The sequence below is a fragment of the Agelaius phoeniceus genome, chromosome 8 (assembly GCF_051311805.1).
Source record: "Agelaius phoeniceus isolate bAgePho1 chromosome 8, bAgePho1.hap1, whole genome shotgun sequence".
In the NCBI taxonomy this organism is placed as follows: domain Eukaryota; kingdom Metazoa; phylum Chordata; class Aves; order Passeriformes; family Icteridae; genus Agelaius; species Agelaius phoeniceus.
The window spans coordinates 11,187,382-11,209,975 of record NC_135272.1 but is presented as its reverse complement, the minus strand read 5'-3'; the positions used below and the strand labels follow the sequence as shown (position 1 = coordinate 11,209,975).

The 22,594-nt window shown below is 52.7% G+C and overlaps 1 protein-coding gene across 1 annotated transcript; it reads right to left on the bottom strand.

Annotated features, from left to right (window-relative positions):
• Positions 1–625: 625 nt before the first annotated feature.
• On the bottom strand, positions 626–21,226 carry SEC16B (SEC16 homolog B, endoplasmic reticulum export factor). Its single transcript, XM_054638569.2, has 25 exons — positions 20,967–21,226; positions 19,891–19,997; positions 19,274–19,373; positions 19,061–19,157; positions 17,396–17,534; positions 16,897–17,054; positions 16,243–16,304; positions 14,501–14,636; positions 13,115–13,339; positions 12,386–12,483; positions 11,354–11,435; positions 11,126–11,243; positions 10,497–10,608; positions 10,201–10,306; positions 9,389–9,529; positions 6,441–6,554; positions 5,736–5,808; positions 3,479–3,730; positions 2,956–3,026; positions 2,538–2,675; positions 2,269–2,376; positions 1,337–1,418; positions 1,143–1,234; positions 982–1,050; positions 626–688 (listed from the first exon to the last, which is right to left on the bottom strand). The coding sequence occupies exons 1-25, from the start codon at positions 21,224–21,226 to the stop codon at positions 626–628; spliced, it is 3,003 nt and encodes a 1,000-aa protein (XP_054494544.2).
• Between the last annotated feature and the right edge of the window lie 1,368 nt (positions 21,227–22,594).

Below are 22,594 nucleotides of genomic sequence, written 5' to 3'. Positions count from 1 at the left end.
AGCGCCCCATAACCCAATTCAGACTACTCTCCCCCGGACACCCTTTTTACCCTCACTATTTCGCCATCCTTCCTACCCTCCTTATCTTCCTCTTCCACCCTCCCTTCCTTCCCCACACACCTCAGTGTTCCACTCCTCCCTCTGTTTATTACTGACTTCAACCCCCCAAACCTGGAGCCCAGCAGAGAGCAACAAAGATCATCAAGGAGCATCTCGCTTATGAGGAAAGGGTGAGTGAGTGAAGAGAGGGGGCTTCGTTTAAATATCATCTATGTTTAAATACCTAAATGTATAGAAAAGAAAGGTAAAAAGAAACACTGGAGTGGACTTCAGGAACCACGCATAAGGGATGACAATAATGAATCATGCAAACCAGACCTAAATTTTGTGAAAGTGGAAGGTAGAGGCCTATGTTCTCACCTGAATCGCCAAATTATTCACCCCCCTCCCAGCCTCACACCCCCCCATTTACTGGCTTTTAAAGCCAGAAACCTCCCCCTTATTTTACAACACCCTCCACCAAGCAAGTCCAACCATTCCTACCCCATCCAAAATAACCACAAACACCATTTTGGTTAAAAAAACTTTGTGTAATTGGTCTCTGCCGCTGTCCCCACCCACCACCTCAGAGTGGGTTGGGATAGCGATGCTGGGAAAGCAGCCTGGGTTGGGTGGGTCGGGCAGGAAGCTGGGAAACACAGAGAGAGAGGTGGTGTGAGCAATGGGCTGTACCCCAAAATGTTGCTTTGCCATCATCAGGATGCAACCACAACCATCCTCCCTACATTTTGCTCATTCATCACACCCTCCCATTGCTGTCCTCCCACCATTGATTTACTTATAAAAAACCCTTATTCCCAAAACTGGTGTTACCTAACCCCCCCCCCTGCCCATAGCAGATCACCTGAAATGTGGCACCACCCCAAAATCAGGAGCCACCCCAGGTCTCATACAGCACCACCCTCATAAAAATACTCTCACCTGAGCGACCTGGGCAGGGTTGAAGAGAGGAACTGAAGCCACTGGTGGCAGAGGTCCACGGTAGACAGCCTGGAAGGACCAAAGAGAGAGAACCTTAACAGACACCCCAAGCAGAGAGTTGTCCCCCATCACACACGGGTACACTTCCCTCCCCTCCTCACCTGCTGTCCTGCTGACTGCCTTCCATCCCACGAGCCTTTCACCTCTGCAGACACTGGATTAACAGCAAAGGTGCTTTCACCCTCCATTCCTCCTAGGGCCAGCAACCAAAAACAAAAGCCAACTTAAAATTAAGAGGAGAAGCTTGTGAAAGGGTGATGGGGGAGAGAGGTGAGGGGAACTGTGCGATATTTACCAGGATTTCTGGAGAGAGGCTGAGCCAAAGGGTTTGTCACAGCTGCCAGAGGGGCAATGGGTGGGGATGGTGATGCCCGCTCCTGAAATCACATCCACCCATTTAGAGCAGAAGCTCCTTCAGCTGGGAGAAGACCTCTGCACCAGACACCACACCAGGCTTTTGGGGTACCCATTCTGCACCCCTCCTGCTGCAGAGGTACCCCAGGAGCTGCAGGAATCATGGCTAAGGAGGGGCTACAGGGTCAGGGCAAGCAACACAAGCATAAAGCTGAACCAGCCTGAGGGTTCAGAATCAGGCAGGAGGCTGGACACCAAGCCTGGGTACAGTGTGAGGGGCCAAGCTCCATGGGTCCCCTTCTGTTCTTCATCTCCTGCCAGTTTGAGAAGAATATCCCAACATTTTTTTTTGCTCTGGGACTGTAGATCATTCTCTACCAGGAAGAAATTTCCAGGGGAGGTTCTCGCTCCAAGCCATCAGGGATGTGATGCCCTTAGGAACTGGCTAGGTCTGGGATAACCATGCATGGCTGCTTCCTCCTTGCTGCTGCACTTCCAATTAAAGAGGTTTTCCCTTCCCTGCATCTCCTAAAGCCTGCCAGAGTGCTGCTGCTCACAGCTGCTGTGTTCCGCTCCAGCGGAGGGCGAGGGATCCCTGCAGAGTTTGCCAAGGGCTTGGATGACCTCATGGCTGAAGGAGGCTATATGAATTTATATTATATATATATATATATGAAAGAGGCTATCTGAATTTACAGTTATTATTAATCAAGGATTCACTTCCAGGCTAAAAGGGCTCCCAGTCCCCATGTCCCCCCACACGGAATGGCCATGGCCCCTGCATGAGGACAGGGAGAAATGGGGAGATGTGTCACCCATTCTCACAGCTGCACCCTGCATGTCACCAGGGACAGGATGGCTTTTTGTCCCTACCTGTGGTCCTGATGTGGGAGAGTCTGAGCCTGTGTCAGACTCAGCTTTGGGAGAAGTTTCCTTGGTGGGTTTTGACCGAAACCAGCCAAACCACCTGAATCCAGAGCTCTGGGAAATGAAGGAAAAGAGTGGAAAGGAATAAGAAGGGATGGATGCCAGGCTCCTCCAGGTGCCTGCTGGGAGTGGGCATCATTTTTCCAGGGGCAGGGCTGGCATCAGGGCCAGGCAAGCTCAGGGCATGAGGCTCATGATGGCTCTGGCATGCTCACCTTGTTCTCCTCTGGCTTCATGGCCTCTGCCTGCTCCTCAGCAGTGTCCTCACCTGCGCTGTCCAGGGAGAGCTGGCTGTCCCCCAGGGACACAGTGGAGGTCTCTGACAGAGTCCGAGTCCTGGCTGGTAACTCCTCCTGCCATCAGACATGGAAGCTGCCACGTGCTGTTCCCACAGGAGCTGCACCGAGCATGGTCAGAGCCCCCCTGGAACTGCTCCACACCCAGATTAGTGGGGAGCATCCTTAGGGACCCCTACATGCCTTACACAGCAGGGCACAGCTTTCACCCAAGGGAACAAGTGGCACCGTGATGGGGGGATTCCATGTGAGTTCACTGCATGGAAGGATGGGGCAGCACATCCCAGATCCAGCCAGGACCCTCAGTGGGATGGTCTCTCTGGCTCCTCTGACTCACCTGCTCTGTGGGGAGGGCTGGCTGCACCCCTCCAGGGGACAGCCTGGCACCCCAGGGCTCCTCAGCTTCTCCTGTGGAGCAGAGGGAAGGACACAGTCAAGGTTTGATCTGTGGAGCTATGGATTTATCCATCAGAGGTATTTGCAGAGCTTCTACCATGCCCCTCTCCAGAGCACAGCCACTCACGTGGTGGCCAAGATGTCCCCCCAAGAGATGCAAAAGGCCATTCTGATCCCTGCCAGAACCAGGGAATAAGTGGTGAGGCTGAAGTGGTGCATCTCAAAGGCAACTTCTAAGGAAGAAATTCCTTGCTGTGAGCGTGGTAAAGCCCTGGCACAGGCTGCCCAGAGCAGCTGTGGCTGCCCATCTCTGGAAGTGTCCAATGCAGGCTGGATGGGGCCTGGTCTAGTGGAAGGTGTCCCTGCCTGTAGCAGGGAACCAGCTGATCTTTACCATCCTTTCCCAACACAAACCATTCTGGGATTCTGTGATTTCTGCATGGAAACAAGGCTGCAGCACTTACCTGCTGGCAGCACTGGCTGTGGAGGGGGCTCAGCAAAACCCCCTTCCAGAGGGGCAGGTGTCTCTTGGCTGAGCACAGGGGGCTGCAGCTCTCTCCCAACGCTGGGCACTGGAGATGCCACGACCTGAGCAGGTGCTGGGGACCTCAGGGACACATCCTCCTGGGACCTCAGTCCCTGGGATGGCACAGGCTCAAACCACTGGTCATACTGGTAGCTTTCACTCTGGGGAATCTCATTGCCAGGCTCTTCATCTGCCAAAAAAAACCCCACACCTCAGGAATTTATAATTTTTGTAATGTTTATAATTCTGTTGGGCTGTTCTCCCCTTTTCCATTAAACATCAGCAGGAGCTGAGGGAGTGAGGAAAGGCTTCAGGCACCAGGCAAGGGAGGAGGTAGGACACAGCACAGCAATAGGAACCTTCCAGAGATTTCAAGGAAGGTGGGCTGGGAAAGACTGGGGGAATTATTTTTTTATTCCTGGGAATATACCTGAGGCTATAAATGAACTCAGAAGGAGAATGCTATGGAAGCAAAGGGCCCACAAGCAGCATGCACCAGCAGCTCAAAGGAGGCTGAGGTCTCCAGCCTTTTCCCCCACTCCTGCTGCACACCCTGAGCAGGAAATATTCAGCAGGTAGCTTTCATTCCTGTTCCACAGCAGCACCCATGGATGAGTTCCTTGCTCTAGGCAGAGTTATTCAGGGTTGGGATTTTTTTGTTTGGAAGGCAAGTTGAGCAAGCAGGACTGGTTTCATTTCACACACACATTGGTCCCAGGTGTGTGTCCTGCTCATTCCAGCTCAGCAGCCTCCTGCCAGAAACACTGGACACTGGGAAACTCCTCTTCCATTGCTGTGAGGCATGGCAGGCAGGACCCAGATCCCATAGGGAAGGATTAGGGCACCTCTTGATGCTGTCAAACCCTTTGCTTTGCTGCCAGCATCACCTCCAGCCCACTCAGGACTTGCTTCACAACCATGAGCTGCTCCCACATGGCCTGGAGATGCTCAAGATCCACAAGGAGGACGATGGATGCTCAAACTCATGCTGCCTGGCAAGCTCAGCTGGAACAAGTCAGGGAGGACCACGTGGATCCCAGCTTGGCACCTGATTTGGGCTTTGTCTTTCCAAGATGGATGGACTCAGCACCAAGCCAGCTTTCTCTGCATGCAGGTCCCTCAGGTGGTGGCTCTGGATGGCCTTCACCATGGAGGAAAGGGCCAAGCACAGGGAAGGTGAGCTGTGGAGACCACATGGAGCAGACCTGGCTGCTCAGAGAAGCCAGGCCAATGGGATCATCATACTTGCAATTTCCTTCCAGGGAAGGAAGAGCATAGTCTGAGCCCTGATAGCAGCAGAAGGCGATCAGGATTGATGATCCTTTTTACTGCCTGGGAGAGCTCTTTGAAAAGGAATTTGGCAGCAACAGGGAAAGCTGATAGGAAGAAACGGCTTGAAGGAATTAGTTGTGTTTCATCCTGTCTGCACCAGCCTCTGCTCTCCACACTTCAGTGCCAGCATTCCCAGGCAAAGGCACATCCAAGGAGCAGGGGACTGTGCAGGAGCATCCTGCTGATGGAGCTGGATGTGAAGCAACACCTCCCCCTGACTTCTCCTCAATGGGACATGCCAATGGATGCCTGCCCATCTGGGAAAGAAAAGCCCCCTGCTCTTTCCTTGACACCAGGGGATGGCTGTGCCCCTCCTCTTGATGCCTCTGGACTCTTGGGGTCACCAAAGGGTGAAGCAAAGGGATCAAAGAGGAAGCAGGGAAGGAGAAATGCTGATTCTTCAGCAACAGGCATCCTGCAGCCTGGCACAGAGCTCCTTCCTGAATCCTTTGCTGTCTAAGTGTGAAATCCCTTTAGTTCAGCTCCAGTTTGCACCCTCAGAGGACTGCCTGAGAATGGGGCTGTCTCCCCTGAGGCTCAGCTGGGAGGCTCATCCAGCACCCACCCCCAGCTGCTCTCCTCCTCCCACAGCACCCAGAGGGACCCTGAAGCTGTGGTAATTAGGCCCAATTACTCAGACTTTGTATGAGCACCAAGCATTGAGCCCTCACTTTGCAGCCCATGCCTGAGGGATGCATGCAGGCAGGAGCAGCCTTTGAGCTCTGGAGGGATGCAAGGAGCAAGGAGTTGCTGCTGATAAAAACTCCAGGGATTGGGAAGCTGCTTCCCAGCCCATGGCAGCACAGTTCCACGCAGGGAGAGCCCACTGGGGAGACCACAAGCTGCTGCTTTGGTTTATTTACCTGCTGTTGGTAGAACAGCACAGGGCAGCTCCAGCTGAGCAGGTGCCACCTCTGGAGGAAGATCATCTTCCACCTGCAGAGGTAAAACATGGTAAAATGGATAGGAAAAAGGGTGGAACAGGACAAAAACTAAGGAAATCACAAAGCCAATGCAAAGGAAAGCACAGTGCTTGTGGATTTGGGGCTCATAGCCCACCCCAGGCTGCAGGAGAGACCCACACCAGCTCTTTCCCAGTAAGCAAGAGGGGCTGCAGCACCCCTGAGAGCAGGCAGGAGGGGAAACAAGATGGAAAAGGCCACAAAACCAAAAGCAGGTGTGAAATCGGAATGAAAAGCATTAATCCAAGCACCAGACCATAGTTAAAAGACCCCAGAGTACAGCCACAAGGTGACACCCCATCAGTGAGCTCTGCAATGCCCCCCTGCAAAGGGAGACCATCACTCCCCCACCAGCCCCTGCCTGCCCCCCTTGAGCCAAATCAAAGAGAGTTTTGCCCTGTGTGAAGCTCTGCAGCCCTCAGGCACTGCAAGCCCCTTGCTCCCACTGAATCTGCAGGTCCCAGAGCAGAGAGCACATCTCAGAGCTCACAAGCAGAGAAGAACAGCAGCTTTAGAACCTCCATCCCCTCAGATTGAGGGAAGAGGAGGAGATGCTCCTGCAGACAGAGCACAGCCCAGAGCAGCTGTCCCACTGCCTCTCCTTACCTCCCACTCCTGGCAGCAGGCTCGGAGCTGCTCCAGCCAGTCAGGCTCCAGTGCCTGCTCCTGCTCTGGCATCTCCAGGAGCAGAGGGTCACAGAGCTTCAGCCTCTCAGCCAGCTGCAGGCCAGGGGGACAGCAGGGATTAGCACAGGGTCAGATCCACAGGGATCTGTCACACAGGGGCTTGGGAAAACAGCATCACTTCATAATACAGGGGTTAAATAACACCAGCCTCCTGTGCAGGATTTATTCCCTCTCCCACACCCCCACAGAGGTGCTGGCCCATCCCATGCCCCACAGTCTCAGCAGGGCTGGCTCAGCACCTCCACAGAGATGCCAAAATACTGTGTCAAAGATGCTCCTTGCATCAAAGAGACAGGTAAATATCAGCATCCCTTTTCCCCCCTGAGGAAAATGAGTGGCTTTAATCAACCCCCTCACAGGCATCCTGGGACACTGGCAGGTTTGCAGGACACCCCACCAGAAGCCCGGGAAAGAGCCCAACTCCCAGGGCAGCTCCTGAGCTCCTCACCTACCCCATGAGGATGGATGGGAGCTGGTGTTTTTCTGATCTGCATTTACAAATCTCTGAGAAGATTTCACAGCCTCCCAGGCCTGTCCTGATGCTTGATGTCCTTAGAGCTAAAGAGTATTTTCTTAATATCTAAGTGAAATCTTCCCTCCTGCAAATTAAGCCTCTCTATCCCTGCTCCCATGGAAGCTGTGAGAGGAGCCAGCCAGCATCCCCCACGAGCAGCCTCCTGTGTGCTGAGGGCTGTTATCACATCCCTCAAACCCCTTTCTCCCCCACCATATCTTGCCTAGAAGAAATAACCCTCAGGCCTTCTCCAGAGGTCATTTTCCCCTCAGTCTCTTATCGCCCCAGCTCTCCACTCCCACACTCACTCCAATTTAGCCCTGTCTCCACATGCAGCAGCCCAAACAGGACCCAGCCAAGACCCCTGAGACCCCAGCATGGGGGGATTATCACCTCCTTGTCTCAGATATGACAGTTGTACTCTCACAACCCAGAATAACACTATAACACGGTGAGGTATTTTTTCCTTTTGTAACAGCATCCTGTTATGCTGCTGCTCAGTATTTTTCCATGCTCCACTATCTCCCCCAGGTCCCTCTCTGCAGTATTGCTGCTGTGTGTTTAATTTCTCCTGCAGAAGAGGGTCTGTGCTGCCCTGGCTGCAGCCATCTCAGTGACTTGGGGCTCCAGCTCCCATCAATGGAGCAGGAGGCTCTTCCAGGGTGACCCAGGAGTCCAAGGTGAGATGCAGGGCTCCCTGCTGAGCTAATTCCCTGCCTGAAGGAGTTGTTTAGACAAGGATCCAGTTTTAAGACAGCTGGGTGAGGGGAGATGGCACTCAAAGCACTGCTGTTCATCCACATCTTTACTGGATTTTCTCTTGCTGATATCAGCCCCTGATCTAGTGGAAGGTTCCCCATGGCAAGGGAGTTGGAACTAGGTGATCTCTAAGGTCCCTTCCAACCCAAACCATTCTAGGATTCTTGGGGATTTCTCAAGTTTCCTCTGGCTACTTCATGCTGCCTTATCTTCAATGCTTTGCTACAAGGCTGCCACCAAAAGCCACCCAGAGGTGACTGCAGCTCAGCCACCCTCCACAGCCACACAAGACTCAGCTATTCCTTCCAGCACCAGTCCTAGCAGCCATTTCTTTCTATTCCTGAGCTTTTAAAACACAAACTCTAAACCAGCACCAAGCACACTTCTCAGGTCTGTGAGTTTACAGCAAGACAGGACCTGCACAACTGGACCCCACCTTGGGACTGGGACTGGCCACGAGAGCAAAGCAACCCTGCAGCCAAGCAGGAGCCTGCACTACCCACTGTCCCATCTCTTTACAAACACACCTATGCTCATCCTGAATCAATCACAGGAAAAAGGAAATTATAAGCATGATTACTCCTAAACGGGGGGAATGTTTAATCCAAAAGCTTATGTGCACTTTGATCCAGTATTAATGAACCAGCACCTGGTTGTATATCGTCCCCAGCTTCAAAAGAGGGGAAGTCTTAATCAAACACTAATGTGTATCATAATTTGTAACACAGTCTAGAACATCAAAGACAAGAGCATCTACGAATGCACTAGTTTTTCAGATGAAAGTGTTTTCTCCCAGGAGAAGCATTATCCCCAGCAGAATGGCAGATCTAAAAGGCTGTTAGACAGCAAATAGGCTTCGAAGATCGGGTGAGGAAGCAGTGCCAGCCAAATTTTGGGTGAACTCAGCAGCACCCACTTCAGACAGGCATCTTGCTGCCCCTCACTTCACAGCACCACAGCTTTAGTGCCTTTCATAGAATCACAGAATGGTTTGGGGTTGGAAGGGACCTTAAAGCTCATCTTGTTCCAACACCCCTGCCATTTGCAGGGACACCTTCCACTAGACCCACCAAAGCCCCAATCAACCTGGTCCTAAAGGCTGGAGGAAGGTGACAAGCAGCCTCAGCACTGCCCTGGTCTTGTGAGAGCCCCAAGGGGACCTGGGACACTTGCTCTTGTCCCTCTCTACCCCAGCCCCCTGCTCAGGAAGTAGAGGGGCTGCACTTGGTGCTACATGTTGGGCCATGCTCCCTCTCAGTGTCACCCCAGCACACACCCCTCAGGAGGTAAAGATAGTTGTAGAAGATGTGCTGGAGGGGAAATGCGCACTTAGACTTCACTTCTTAAGCCTGTGACATTTAGAAGTTCAGAAAACCCCACCAGACTTAAAAACATCCTTTGTTTCCAAATAACTCTGCTCCTACTTGGCAGTCAACATAACACCTTTGTTTTCTACCCGAAATCCACGGGGATTAGAAACCCTGTACCTGGCAGCAAATCCCAGGGGGCTGCTCAGAGCTGCCAGCCACTCCCACCCCAGCAGTTCCTGAGCAGGGATTACACCCAGGCTGGGATGCAGGAGGTGCAGACTCACCCTCACCACTTGCCGTGCCAGGACGGGGTGCGCGGCGGGGTCGCAGCGCAGGAGCGCAGTGGCCACAAGCTCGCAGTACTGCAGGGCCTGGGCTGGCAGCCCGTGGTCAGCCAGGCGGGAGGCGTAGAGCAGCTTGTACACCTTGGGGGAGAGAGGCAGAGCAGCCAGGGGTGGGAACAGGGACATGGACAGGGCTGTGGGTGCCCTGTGCCAGGCACATCGCCCCAGCGTGGCTCAGAGCGCCCTGGATCGCGCACCCAGCCCTCCCTCCTTGAACCAGGGAGCTTCACAGAATCCTGGATCCTGCACACAGAGGTCACTTCCACCCATCCCCATGGAGGCATCCAGCCCTCCCTCCTTGAAGCAGGGAGCTTCATAGGATCCTAGAATGGCTTGGGTTGGAAGGGACATCAGAGCTCATCCAGTTCCAGCCCCCTGCCATGGCCAGGGACACCTCCCACGAGACCAGGTTGCTCCAAGCTCCTTCCAGCCTGGCCTTGAACACTTCCAGGGATATGTCCACCCCAAGGCAGCAACAGCTGGGTGCTGCTTTGCAATAGGAAAGCATAAATAGCTGTTACCCAGAGAGCAGGAAGGCAACGAGAGCTGAGCAAGCACTGATCAGACACACTGTGCATCCCAAAACCTGCCCTGAATGAGTCCCTTGGCCAAGGCAACCTCTCCATCATTCCCAAAGCCCAGTAAGGGGACAAGCCTCAGGAACAGCTTGAATTCCAGGCTTCAGGGAGATGGGTGCATGTTTTGGGGCAAGTCTGAGCTCTGCACGAGATGTAGTTGAGCACATGCACTACCTGGAAGGGCAGCAGGAAGGATTCGGGCTGTCGCAGCTGCCGGCAGTACTCGAAGATTTCCATCCTCTGGATGGCCTCTGTCCGGGCGAACTGGGAGAACGCCTGGCTGCGGGGAGAGGGGCGGGGTCAGCAGGCAGGAGCAGAGCTCCTCCCCAAACAGCCCCACACAGAATGCACACTAGCAGCGAGAAAAGCCCCGACCAGGGCTTGCTTCTGCATCAAAGTGAGACCCCAGGGAGGGCGGAAACGTGGGGCAGGCGACCCTGGCAAAACGCCAGCCTGCAGTGCTTGCTCACCGGTGGCTGCTGCCCAGCAGGGCCATGCGATCTGTCTTTGCTCCAAAGTAACCAAAGGGAACATCTGCCATCAGGTAGCAGAAATGAGCTGCTTCCACTGCTCCCTTGCTGGCTGCATGGAAAAAGACAAACCTTTAGTATGAGACATCACCACACGGTCTGCTTTGCTTTGGAGGCCCTCAAGCTCACCCATAAAATACAAACTCAACTGCCTCACTTTCCTGGCAATGCAGATCCTGATCCTTCCCTTGTCCCTGTTGTTTGTCTGTTTTCCCCAGTTGCTGCTTTTTGTTTCAGGAGATTTCTGTTCAATGGTAGAGCTGGGTGAGCCTGAGCAAGGCCAGCTCCAACTCTTGCAGGATACATAGAATCCCACCACTGGTGGCAAGGCTCAGTCCCTGCAGTTACCTACACCTTCCCTGGCCCCAACTGCTCCAGGTGTCTCCACAAGAGCATCTAATGGATGTGCCTGGGCCCAATTCACCTGAGGATCCATTGGCACCTCACCCCTTCCACCACACAGGCACTGCAGCTCCAGAGGTGCAGGCACAACCATCTCAGTGTGGACATGCATGGTGACACTGCAGTGCCCACCCCTGTTGTGGCTGCTCCCACTGATCTCAGCTCACCCAAAGTGTCCCCCATGGTGACAATGGCTCGGTGGTTCAGCTCTGTGTCTCCAACCTTGTTGGACAGCATCACAGCCAGGTGGGGCCTCCAGTCCCCCCACGTGGGATCCCCGCAGCACTGGAGGGAGAGGAGGAGAGCAGAGGTGAGGAGAGATGGTGACCAAAAGGTGGGTGTCACAGGCAGGTGACAGCACAGGGGAACACAGGGCCAGCCTCTTGCTCACAGACCAGAGCTGCCTGAGGGATCCTTCCTGACATCAGCTGGAAGAGGGTCTGCAGTGGGTCGTTGGTGGCCAGTGTGCTGGTGAACCTGTGAGGAGACAGAGAGAAGGGCTGCACACCAGGACCCCAGACCTTCATTCACCTCCCAGAGCACAGCCCAAATGCCCCAGGAAACTGATGTCTCTAGGGGTTTCCCAGAGAATCCAAGAAGGGATTGAGTTGGAAGGCACCTTCTAGTCCAACCCTCCTTCCATAGGCAGGGACACCTCCCACTGGACCAGGGTGCTTCAAGCCCAGTCCAACCTGGCCTTGGACACTTCCAGAAATGGGGCAGCCACAGCTGCTCTGGACAACCTGTGCCAGGGCCTCCCCACCCTCACAGGGAAGGATTTCTTTCTAACATCTAATCTAAATCTACCTTCTGTCAGCTGAAGCCGTTCCTCCCTATCCTATCCCTCCATGCCCTTGTAAATAGGAGGCAGAGAGGATCACCAGCCTCTGGGGGTGATGATCTGTATTACCTTCAGAGAAGGCAGGTCTCCAGGACAACACTGCATAAAACCTCCTTAAAAGGATTTGGGTTCCACAAGACAGAAAATTTCTGCTTAACTCTCCCTGAAGGGATCAACCCAATCCAGACTAAGTACATTAAATTTCACCAGAAAATGCTCATACAAGTGGGGTGAACAGCTGGGACTAGACTTGATCACAGTGAAAATTGCTCAGCTCCCCCTGCCCCATGGCTGTCTTTGCTAGGGCAGCATGGGCAAAACCAAAGACTCAGAATAAATTCGCCCTCCATCTCCAGGGATTGGCTTTCCTCCTGCTTTCCAGCCCCCCACTTGGTTTCTCCTGTCCATTGGGAAGCCTGAAGGACTCAGGCCTGTTTGGATGGATGTCCTCTGTCCCCCTTGCCCCCTCTGGAAAGGCTCCAGCTGGAATCAATGCTCTTTTCCAATTCAGGGGGCACTGAAGGAATAGCAGGCTTGGAAAGCCAGCCATGGAACATCATACCCTGCTTGAGCTTCTCCAGCTTACCCGGTGAGGACCCAGCTGTACGTCCGAGGGTCCATCTTGCTGGAGAGGAACAGGGCATGGCCCCACAGCTGGTTTCTCATGGCCCAGACCAGAGCCTCCTGCAGGTGAGGGGGAGAAGAAAGAGGGGTTGTACCAACTCTGCTTCCTCCCTCCTCTGCTCCCCCAGCTCAGAGGAGAGTCCCAATAACTGCTCTGGTTTTAATTAGCATCCTCCAAATTAGCATCTTCTGCATCCCTTTGTCTTTCTACCCTGAAAATTTACAAGAACTTGGACCTTCAAATCAATGTTGTGTCCCCTACATTTCCAGGTCTGTGCTGCCTGTTAGCCCTCAAAGCTGTGGGATCCCAGTCTGGGCACCCAGTCTGCAGCGCTCCTCTCTCTTCTCCTTGTGCCTTAGGTATCCTGTGAGATCACATAGCTGCAAATGGGTTTGGAACAAGGCAACCTTTAAGGTCCCTTCCAAAGCAAATCATTCTAGGACTCTATGAAACTAAATGTGGTAGAGGTGCTGGTAAAAGCCTCTGCATCTCATCTTCGCTTGGGTCTCCCATCCCAGTTCCCAGTGTGGGAAATCACTGCCACAGCTTGGAAGGTTGATCCCACAACCAGAAGTCACTTCTTGAAGGGTGAAGGAGCACCCTTCCCTTTAAAACCTGCCTGAAGAGGCCAACAGGTCCAAGAAGAACAAAACCTCCAGCCCCACATCCTGGATCCCACTCACCACTTACTTTCTTCCTGCCATAGTAGAGGAGCTTGGTGAACTTCTCCACGATCTGTGCCTGTGTCTCCACGACGGGCGGGAGCTCCCCGGTGATGAGGTCCAGCGGCTGCCGCTGCGCCCACTCGTCATCAGCCATGCCCAGCAGGCTGGCTGCAGGCTCCTGCCTCCTGTACCTGTCCTGGCGCCTGCAGTCCTGCATCAGCAGCTCCGCCGTGTCCGAGCCCACCATGGACTGTGAAAGGGAAGGAAGGAGCCACCTGGAGGCTGCCCCAGGGTCAGAACCCAGGACATTGCTCTGGCTGCCCTGGGTGATTCAAGACCCTGGCAAGGGGCTCAGGGACCTTGGCATGGAGTCAAAGACACCTGTGCCTTTGATTTTAGCCCATGGAAAAAACAATTACCAACTTTGTGTGAAGATTTACAGGCCACAAGAGTTTGAGTAGGATGATTGTGAATTTGTCACAAAGTGAAAAAGTAGTATTTTTGGGTTTTAGAATGGGGGTTCAAGAAGCAAGATGGAGGAATCTAGGCATGTCCTGTCCTTCTTCTTCTTGTCCTCTATCTTCTGCTGGGATAGTGTCTTCTTTTTGATTGGTTTAGAATAGAGACAGACTGTCTAACATAGGTGATAGGTATTGGAAAATTATTGTAAATAAAGTACACGTAGTTTGTAGTATAAAAAGTTAACACCACCAGTCAATGTGCCACAACCCGACCTGCTGGACAGACCTCAGCAGGTTAGAGAAAGAATGTAACAGATAAGAGAAAATAAACAACCTTGAAAAGCAAAACCGAGGAATCTCGACTTCTTCTTTGATCGCAGAGCTAAGAAAAAAGACTTTCTAATACCTCAGGAGTCATCTCAACCACAGAAACCTGAAACCCCACAAGCAAAGGCTGATGGCACTTCCAGTCTGCCCCCTTCTTACACCTGCATCCTCGTCCCAGCACATGCCCCAAACAAGACCAGCTTTGGCCACCAGCACGGGGAGTTGGAAGGAAAAGGACTCAGCACAATTAGCAAGACCTTCACAACACTCCCTCTGATGACCTTATCCACCTGCTTCCAACAAGCAGCTGCAGACTGGATTGGGTGGATTTCAGTGGATTAAGGGAACAGCCCCCTTTTAAGTGTAAGTGCTGGCTCCTCCATGAAGGTGGCACCAGTCCCCTTCACTGGGCTGTCGGTAGTTCCCAAGGACAAAAAGCAATCACAGAGAAGGATTTGCTTCAAATATCCAGGCAGCATCAAACTGAGGAATGAAAATCAGATCCTCTTAAGGTACACCCCTTCCCCCCAAAAATAGCAACTGGATCAAGAGGCACCTAAGGGACATACTCCTTGTCTCATGTCCAAGATCAAAAGGGTCAGCCTCTTCCATGGGATACCTACCCCATTCTGCCGGCAGAGGAGGACCAGGAGTTTCCAGAGGAGACAGGAATCTCTGCCCCTCTGTGTTGAGAGATCACAGCCTGTGGTTATCTTCTGCTGGCAAAACGTCATCACATCCACCTTGTGCAGATCTTCCCTACAGCAGCAGAAAGAAGCATCAAAGAAACCCAAGGCAAAGCAACCCAGGGCATCATTTGGGCTCAGTCCCCAGGTTCACTGATGAGGATGACAAAGATTTCAAGCAAGAGCTGGAGGAAAGAAGATCCCCAGGACCAATGACTACTTTCAAGTTCAAACACACTCAGATTTATTGTGACACCTAGCAGATCTGCGTTTCAGGGATGCAAAGTACATTTCAAACCCACTCTTGGCCCTCCTGATAATATTTTCCTCAATCCATCTGCAAAGAAACAGTTTGGATTTGCTGTGCTGCCATTACATCCACGGATGTCCAAGGCTGCAGAAGCAGGCACAATCTGTTGTGGAGGCAGGGTGGGAGGGTCACTTGTGTGACCACAGAAACCCTTCAGCTATGTGCAAGCCAGGCAGAAGTGCTGCCATACAATAAAATAACCATTCAGTTAGGAAGGAAGAGTGGATAAAACAAGAGAGAGAAACTGCAGGTGGAGATGTTGATCCTGACTCAGTCATTCCAACATATTGTATGGAGATTCCCAATGTACCCTTTGGCACAAGTGGGAACCCAGAATGATAGAATGGTCTGGGGGTTGGAAAGGGAGCTTAAAGCTCATCTAGTCCACCCCGCCCTGCCATGGGACCTTTCACTAGACCAAGCCCTGTCCAATTTGGCTTTGAACACTTCCAGGGATAGAGCATCCACCACTTCTCTGGGAAACCTGAGGCCTTACTACCCTCACAGGGAAGAATTTCTTCCATATATCCACCTAAAGTTCCCCTCTTTTAATTTGCACTTGCTGCCCTTTGTCCTGGCTCTACAGTTGCTGACAATGAGACCCTCTCTCGCTTCCTTGTAGCCATTTCAGATACTGGAAGGTGCTGTAATGTCTCCACAACCTTCTCTTCTCCAGCTCCAACTTCCTCAGCCTGTCTCCATAGGGAGGTTTCTCCAGTCCCTTTATCCTCCTCTGGACTTGCTCCAACAGTTCCATGTCCTTCCTGTGCTGGTGGCCCCAGACCTGTTTGCAGCACTCTGGGTGGGTCTCACGAGAGCTCACAGAGGAAGCTCCAGATAATCCCCCCAGCTTCTGTGTATGCACAGCTCTTTTGCTTGGTAAATACTTTTTCCTTTTCTCTCCCTGCTTTGGTTGAGAGTGGCCAGAAATAGAGACAACCTGATGCAGCACCCCTGGTTGATCCCCAGGCTCACACTGGATGAAGGAACATTCTGGGTCTGACCCTGCTGTGGCTCAGCCATCTCAGGGGACAAAAACTTTAGGAAAAGCTAAGCCACAGGTTGACCCAGAGCTTCAGATGTTCAAAGAAACCAAAAAAAATCATTTTTCTGAGACAAAATGAGTACAAAATAAGGTCAGATGTACAAACCACACTAAACCCACATCCTATGAATATTCAAAATACCAAATCCCACAACCCAAACCAACCCAGACTGCATCAAAGGGGCTGGGCTCCCTGCCTGAACTTAGACCTTTGTAAATAACTCAAAACCACAGGGACCCTTTGAGTCTGCCTGGAGCTCACATCTCCTCATAAAGGAGACAGCCAGGAGGACACAGCTCCTGGACCTGCCTGTGCTGCCATACCTGGCCAGGGGCCCAGGGAAGGCTTGCAGCTCCTCCAGCTCTTCTGTGCCATGAAGGATTGCCTAAAAAACAAAAGTAAATTCAGCAGCTGGCCTCCAGCAATCAGACCAGCCCCACCTGGGCTATTGGGAAGCCAGTGCCTTGGCCAAGGATTGAACAGTGCCAGTGAACCCTGTGCTGTCATCAGGTAACCACAGAGCACAGACCCTGAGCTATCACATGGACTCCAGTGCTAAGGTCCAGTAAAGAAATGTCTGCTGAGATGGCATCTGCTTCCTTCTGGAGGTAAAATAGGAGACTGGAATGCTGTGGGAGACTCGGGGACAAGGCCCCTGTTTTGGAGCACTTCAGGAAGATAAATGCAGTTGTCCTTCGGAGAGGAACACACCACATCTGTCCCCATGAGAAGGGATCACTGTAAGCAGGTCACTGGTACCCAGGGTTACAGAGCTGATGGCTGAAAGCACCACCCAGGCACAGGCTGGCACGATGGAGACTCAAAAGTTCACATGGGATGGACAGAAGATGGGAGCAAGGAATGGGAAGGCTGCTGAGGAGGCTGCTTGGGTTATGAACCATGTCTTCATCCCTCAGGGTGACAGGAGCCACTCCAGGGAGGGGACAGGGGGGCCTGGAGGGCCAGCTGTGTCCTACCTCCAGGCTGTGCAGCTCGACACGGGGCAGCTGTCCCTCAGCAGGGTGGTGGGGACACACCAGCACCAGGTGGCCCCCAGCTCCAAAGCACAGTGCTGTGTGCAGCTGTGGGAACTTGAGGGGGACTGCTGGGGGTGGGGTGGACACCAAGGGCTCCCCTGCAATGACACACAGGCCACTGTGAGCCACTCACACTGATCACACACCACATCCACTGTGGAGGGCTTCACCAGTCCCAAACTTGTCCCCCAACTAAGTGGCCCTGCACTGACCCCTCTGTGCAAGAATTGTCCCCCAAAGCAGCAGATGTGCACAGAAGCTCCTACACCTACCCAGGCAGAGCCCCTGGACCATTCACCCACCCTGCAGCCCCCCAGTCATGCATTGTGCCTGCACAACCTCCTCCAGGAGAGGACCCAGCTGAGAGACAGCCAATACCCTACCACCAGCCATTTATTCCCTTGCTTCCCCCTTGTCAGAGCCCCCCATTCCACCTGACCTGTTTGTCCCGTGCTCCAGGACCCCATTCCAGGGCTGTAGTCATCAGCACCGTCACGGATGTACTGGCTGAGCTCATGGCTGCTGGAGCTGAGTCCTGACTCTTGGTACTGCAGGAGCAGGCTGGGCTGGCCCGAGGGCTGGGAGGGAGGGAGAGCACACAAACCTGGCTCAAAAACTAGGGACATTGCTGATTTCCTGCTCCCAGGCAGTGGGGCAGGCTCTGCTGCTGCAGGGAAGTGCCCAGCAGGAGCAGCACAGCCAATTCCCATCCCAGCAGCTCACACCCTACACCAGCTTGGGTTCACCCAACAGCTTAGAAAAGTAATTTACATCAGCCATAGCTGTAGTCTGACAGCTTTCCTAGCCCTTACATGAGCTTCTCACCACAGCCAAGGAGATGGGGCTTGGAAACCCAAAAAAAGCACCACCCAGGAGCAAAATCACCAGAGCAGCTTTGATTTAATCTTTTAATTTTCTCTTGGCAAAACCCAGCAGTCAGGACACAAGTGTGATGGAGCATGACTTGGTGGACAGAGCTGACAATGACACACAGCTGTCATCTACCTAGGAGGGCTAGAATTGTGGAATCATGGAACCATTAAGGTTGGAAAAGCTCTCTAAGACTGAGTCCTACCATTTATCCACCACTGCCATGTTCACCACTAAACCATGTCCCCAATTGCCACATCTACACATCTTTAAAATTCCCCAAGGGATGGTGCCTATACTATGTCCCTGGGCAGCCTATGGCAGGGTTTGACAACCCTTTTGTTGAAGAGTTTTTTTTCCTAGTATCCAACCTAAACCTTCCCTGGCACAACTTAAGGCTGTTTCCTCATGTTCTGTCACTTGTTCCATGGGAGAAGAGCCTGATCCCCACCTGGCTACAGCCTCCTTTCAGGGAGTTGTAGAGAGTGACAAGGTCACCCCTGAGCCTCCTTTCCTCCAGGCTGAGCCCCCACAGTCCTCTCTGCCTCTCCTCATCAGGCTTGTGCTCCAGAATGTCACAGACATGTTTTATGAAAAATCCTTTCCTTAGGATTTTTTTCTCCTGAGAAGCTGAGAGGCCTCAGGAACAAAATGTAAACCATAATTATTTGCTGCTGTGGAATGCAACAGGTGCATCTGGGATTGGTCTCATGTAGTTGTTTCTAATTAATAGCCAATCACAGCTGGCTCCGATTCTCTGTCCAAGACAGAAGCTTTTGTTATCATTTCATTATTTTTCTATTCTTAGCTAGCCTTCTGATGAAATCCTTTCTTCTATTCTTTTAGTATAGTTTTAATATAATATATATCATAAAATAATAAATCAAGCCTTCTGAAACATGGAGTCAGATCCTTGTCTCTTCCCTCATCCTAAGACCCCTGTGAACACCATCACACCAGACCCTTCCCCAGCTCCATTGCAGAACATCCCACTAAGCCTGGATTTCTGTGCTGCTCCTGGGCTGAGCACACAGCCCTGCACCTGGGGGAGTGACAGCCCAGCAGAGGGAGAGAACACAAACACTAAAAACCCACTGCAATAATCCCCAGGGACTGTCAGGCACTGAGTGCAACATTGCAAAGGGGCCCTTCTCTCAGCTGGAGGGGGACACATGGATTGTTCCCAAATCTCTGAGAGATTCTTGTCCTCCACCCCTGCCCATCTTGAGGTTACCTCTTTGGACCAGCCACCAGCCTCCCCTGAATCACTGCTGAGGGTTCCTTCCCTCCTGGCAGTCGAGGTGTAGCTCTCCTCATAGAAATTGTAGGTCCTGCAGGTGGGAGCAAAGGGAGACACACTGAAGGTCTGAGATTTTTGAACCACCCACAAACCCACTCATTTTGCAGCAGGTGGTTTCACAGGGCTGCACAGACTCCCCAGCTTTACCTGTCGTGCCCTGGGGGGCCCGTGGCCAGGTTGGGGTGGTAGCCCCTGTAGTAGTGCTGGTCCCGGTAACTCTTGCCATAAGGCTCTCCCTGCCTCAGGTCTAGAGAGAATCAAGAGCCAGCATTACCCCTCCAGAGCAACAATGAAGTTGCAGAAGAAAATCCATGAATCAGGCAATTTGCCATGCCCACTCAGTTTGCTTCCAAATGGTCCCTACACATTGGAGATATGATAATAATGCCTGTGCACATTTGCCAACACAGCACTGATGTCCTTTTCTCTTTGCTCCCTCCTCTTCTGTTCCGTCCAGAAACAGCAAAGAAGAGGCCCTGGCCATCCTGATCACACAGCACCATCAAACTCAGGCTGGAACCAGGAATGACACAGGTTTTTAGCCGTGGTAATGAAGATCAAACATCCTTTGGGTGCACCTAGCTCCTGCTCACATTTCCTAAATGCAGACAGGGAGCCAGTGCTGCACAGAGCACCCACCACCACCCAGGATCATGGGCAGGAGAGAGCCCTGGATGTGTGCAAGCCTTGGGAGAAGAACCCATCCTGGGAAAAGCATCACTTCCCCTGCAAGCTGCCTCCAGACCCAAAGGATGAGCCCATACCTCTGTCATCCTGCCATGCCACTGGCTGCCACTGGTGGCTTTGGTAGGAGTAGCCATCCCTGTTGCCAGCTGCAGGATACTGCCAGTGGGGATCTTCATAGCCCTGCCTGGAAAACAACACAACAGAACACACTGATCTGGGGGAGAAAGGGTTCCAGGGTCACACCTAGGGTCCCTTCTGCTTGGGACTTTCGGAGGCAGCAAAGGGATGGAAATAAAGCCAGGTCCCCTGCTCTGGCAGGGCCAGGAACTGGTCCAGCATCACACCTGGAAGGAGCAGGAGGAGGTTTGGATGGTTTGCTGCCCCCAGCTATGAGAAAGCTGTGCTCTGCAGTTTCAGTGATGCCCAGTTTTATAGAATCCAAGAATGGTTTGGGTTCCAAGGGACCTTTAAGATCATCTCATTTCAACCCCTGCCATGGGCAGGACACCAGGGTGCTCCAAGGCTTGTCCAACCTGGCCTTGAACACTTCCAGGGATGGGGCAGCCACAGCTCCTCTGGGCAACCTGTGCCAGAGCCTCACCACCCTCAGAGAGAAAATTTACTTCCTAATATCCCATCTGCATCACACGACCTCAGCACAAAACCCCACGTACCGACTCCATAACTCACTGAGGGCAATAACTCAGGCAAATCAACCCAGATTTGCTGGAAGCTCTTTCTCAGCACTGAGAACATCCTCCAGCCCACATTTTATCTGTCCACTCTTCACTGTTTCAGCAGCTGAGCTTGCAGGCTGCCTCTTGCTCCTATATTACCACTTGTATTTTTATTGTTCACCTTGCACTTAGGAAAAAAGAACTGCATTTAATCAAACCTGTAAGAAAAATGCACCTCAGGGCTGAGACGGAGCTTGTCAAACAGCAACCACAGAAGCCACAGCTTTAAGAAGAAATCAGAGCTGCAAATGCTACACAGCGTTAAATATAGAAGTCATGGAGCCGCTTGAATAGCTGGACATCACCTACTGACCCTGTGTGTCCCTGTGCAGTCTCAAGGGCAGACCTGTGAGCAGTGCAATAGGCAGTTCTTACTTTAGGAAGGTTTCCAGGAAGAGGGAGCAGAGGGCTCTCACCTGGTGTGGGGCTGGCTGGGGTAGGTGCTGTCGGTGCGGGAAGCCGGCCGGCGGGCGTCACCACGGGGCTGGTGGCCCTCATCCCAGGGGTGACCAGGGCCGTGTCTCCCGTGCCAGGAGCCGGGCCTTGGAGCCTGCCTTGCCTGCAGGAGGTGCCGCCGCAGCGGGGCCGGGGGGCTGGGGAGCCCCTCTGCCCATGAGCCCCGGGCTGCCGGCCTCTCCTGGGGCTGGGGCAGCTGGGCAGGGGCCCAGGGCTCCATCACCAGCCAAATCCTCTCTGGGTCTGGGGAGCCTGAGCCCCAAATGGCTTTAGTGGCCTGCAAATGATAAGTCACAAAGTGTTTGATCAGCAGCTTTTCTACCCCCTCAAAGCCCCCTTTGAAGCCCGTTGCCAGCTACTCTCTGATTTTTGGGAGCATCCTGGAAACCCAGGAACCTTTCCAAAATACCCAGAGGCAAGGAAAAGTCATCTCTAAATCTTCCTTAACTTGAAGCTCCCCTTTAAACACCAGGATGAAATGGTCTGTCTTTGAAAGCAGCACACATTCATCTCTTCCCAGAACAAGAATCTCAGAATGGTTTGGTGAACTTAAAATAATCTAGTGACCTTAAAAATAACCTAGTTCCAAACACCTTCCATTAGACCAGGTTGCCCAAAGCCCCATCCAACCTGATGTTGAACACTTCCAGAGATGAGGAGTTTCTCTGGGCAACTTGTGCCAGGGCCTCACCACCCTTACAGGAAAGAATTTCTTCCCAATACCTAACCCAAATCTCTCCTCTTTCAGTTTAAAACCATCACCCCTTGCCCTATTGCTACAGGCCCTGCTATAAAATGTGTCCTTACCTTAAAAAGCCCTCTTATACCCAGGTAGGATCCTCCTGCACTCCCAGCTGCAAAGCACCAGCACTCACAGCCCCCTCAAGCTGTGAGAGGGTGAGAAATCCCCCTCCCCTCTGTGACAGGCAGTGAAACCCCATCTGATATGCACTGAGGGAAGGGACATTGGCAAAGCTTTGGCAGGACAAGGAAAGAGCAAGCAGGGAGAAATGGAGGCTTGTTCTTGTGAGCTATGGATGGGGTGGAAATGGGGATTTCCTCCTGCCTTTCAGCTCCAGCAAGAATTCCAAGTGGGCACCAGATTTGGTTATAGCAGTGCCAGGCAGAAGAGGAAATCCTGAGGAGGGCCCAAGGTGGCACATGGGTGAAGCCCCAGCTGCCAGGGGGATGTCATCCTCAAGCCCCCCACATCTCCTCTTGCAACATCAGTACCCAAAGTGCCCCCACCACTCCAGGCCTGCCCAATGCAGGGAGATGACCAGATGCTGTCTAACCCTTCCTCGCTCGTCCCCTTCAAAGTTTAGGGCACTTTGGGGTAATTTCAGGACTGGAAAGCACACAGGTCTGAACAGAGGTGGCTCAGTTTGGGGCTCTCTAGGTGACATCCAGGTAAACCCTTCCCCTAAACAGCCCCCAGCCACAAACATCCAGGCACCCATTATTCCAGTCCCACCAAGGGCCCACCCCAATTTTTGGCCAGGGGTTCCCACCACCATCCTCCCCCCTCAGCAGCCACACACACCTGCTCAGAGGCTGTCAGGGCCCTTCCTCTGCTCCCTGTTGCCAC

Excerpts from the sequence above, each read along its gene's own strand:
- SEC16B (XM_054638569.2), bottom strand. The coding sequence starts at position 21,226 with ATGGAGCCCTGGGCCCCTGCCCAGCTGCCCCAGCCCCAGGAGAGGCCG. Across the intron at positions 6,555-9,388 it reads TGGCACGGCAAGTGGTGAGG|CTGGCTGAGAGGCTGAAGCT; the intron begins GTGAGTCTGCAC and ends CCTGGCCTGCAG. Across the intron at positions 5,809-6,440 it reads CCTGCTGCCAGGAGTGGGAG|GTGGAAGATGATCTTCCTCC; the intron begins GTAAGGAGAGGC and ends TTACCTCTGCAG.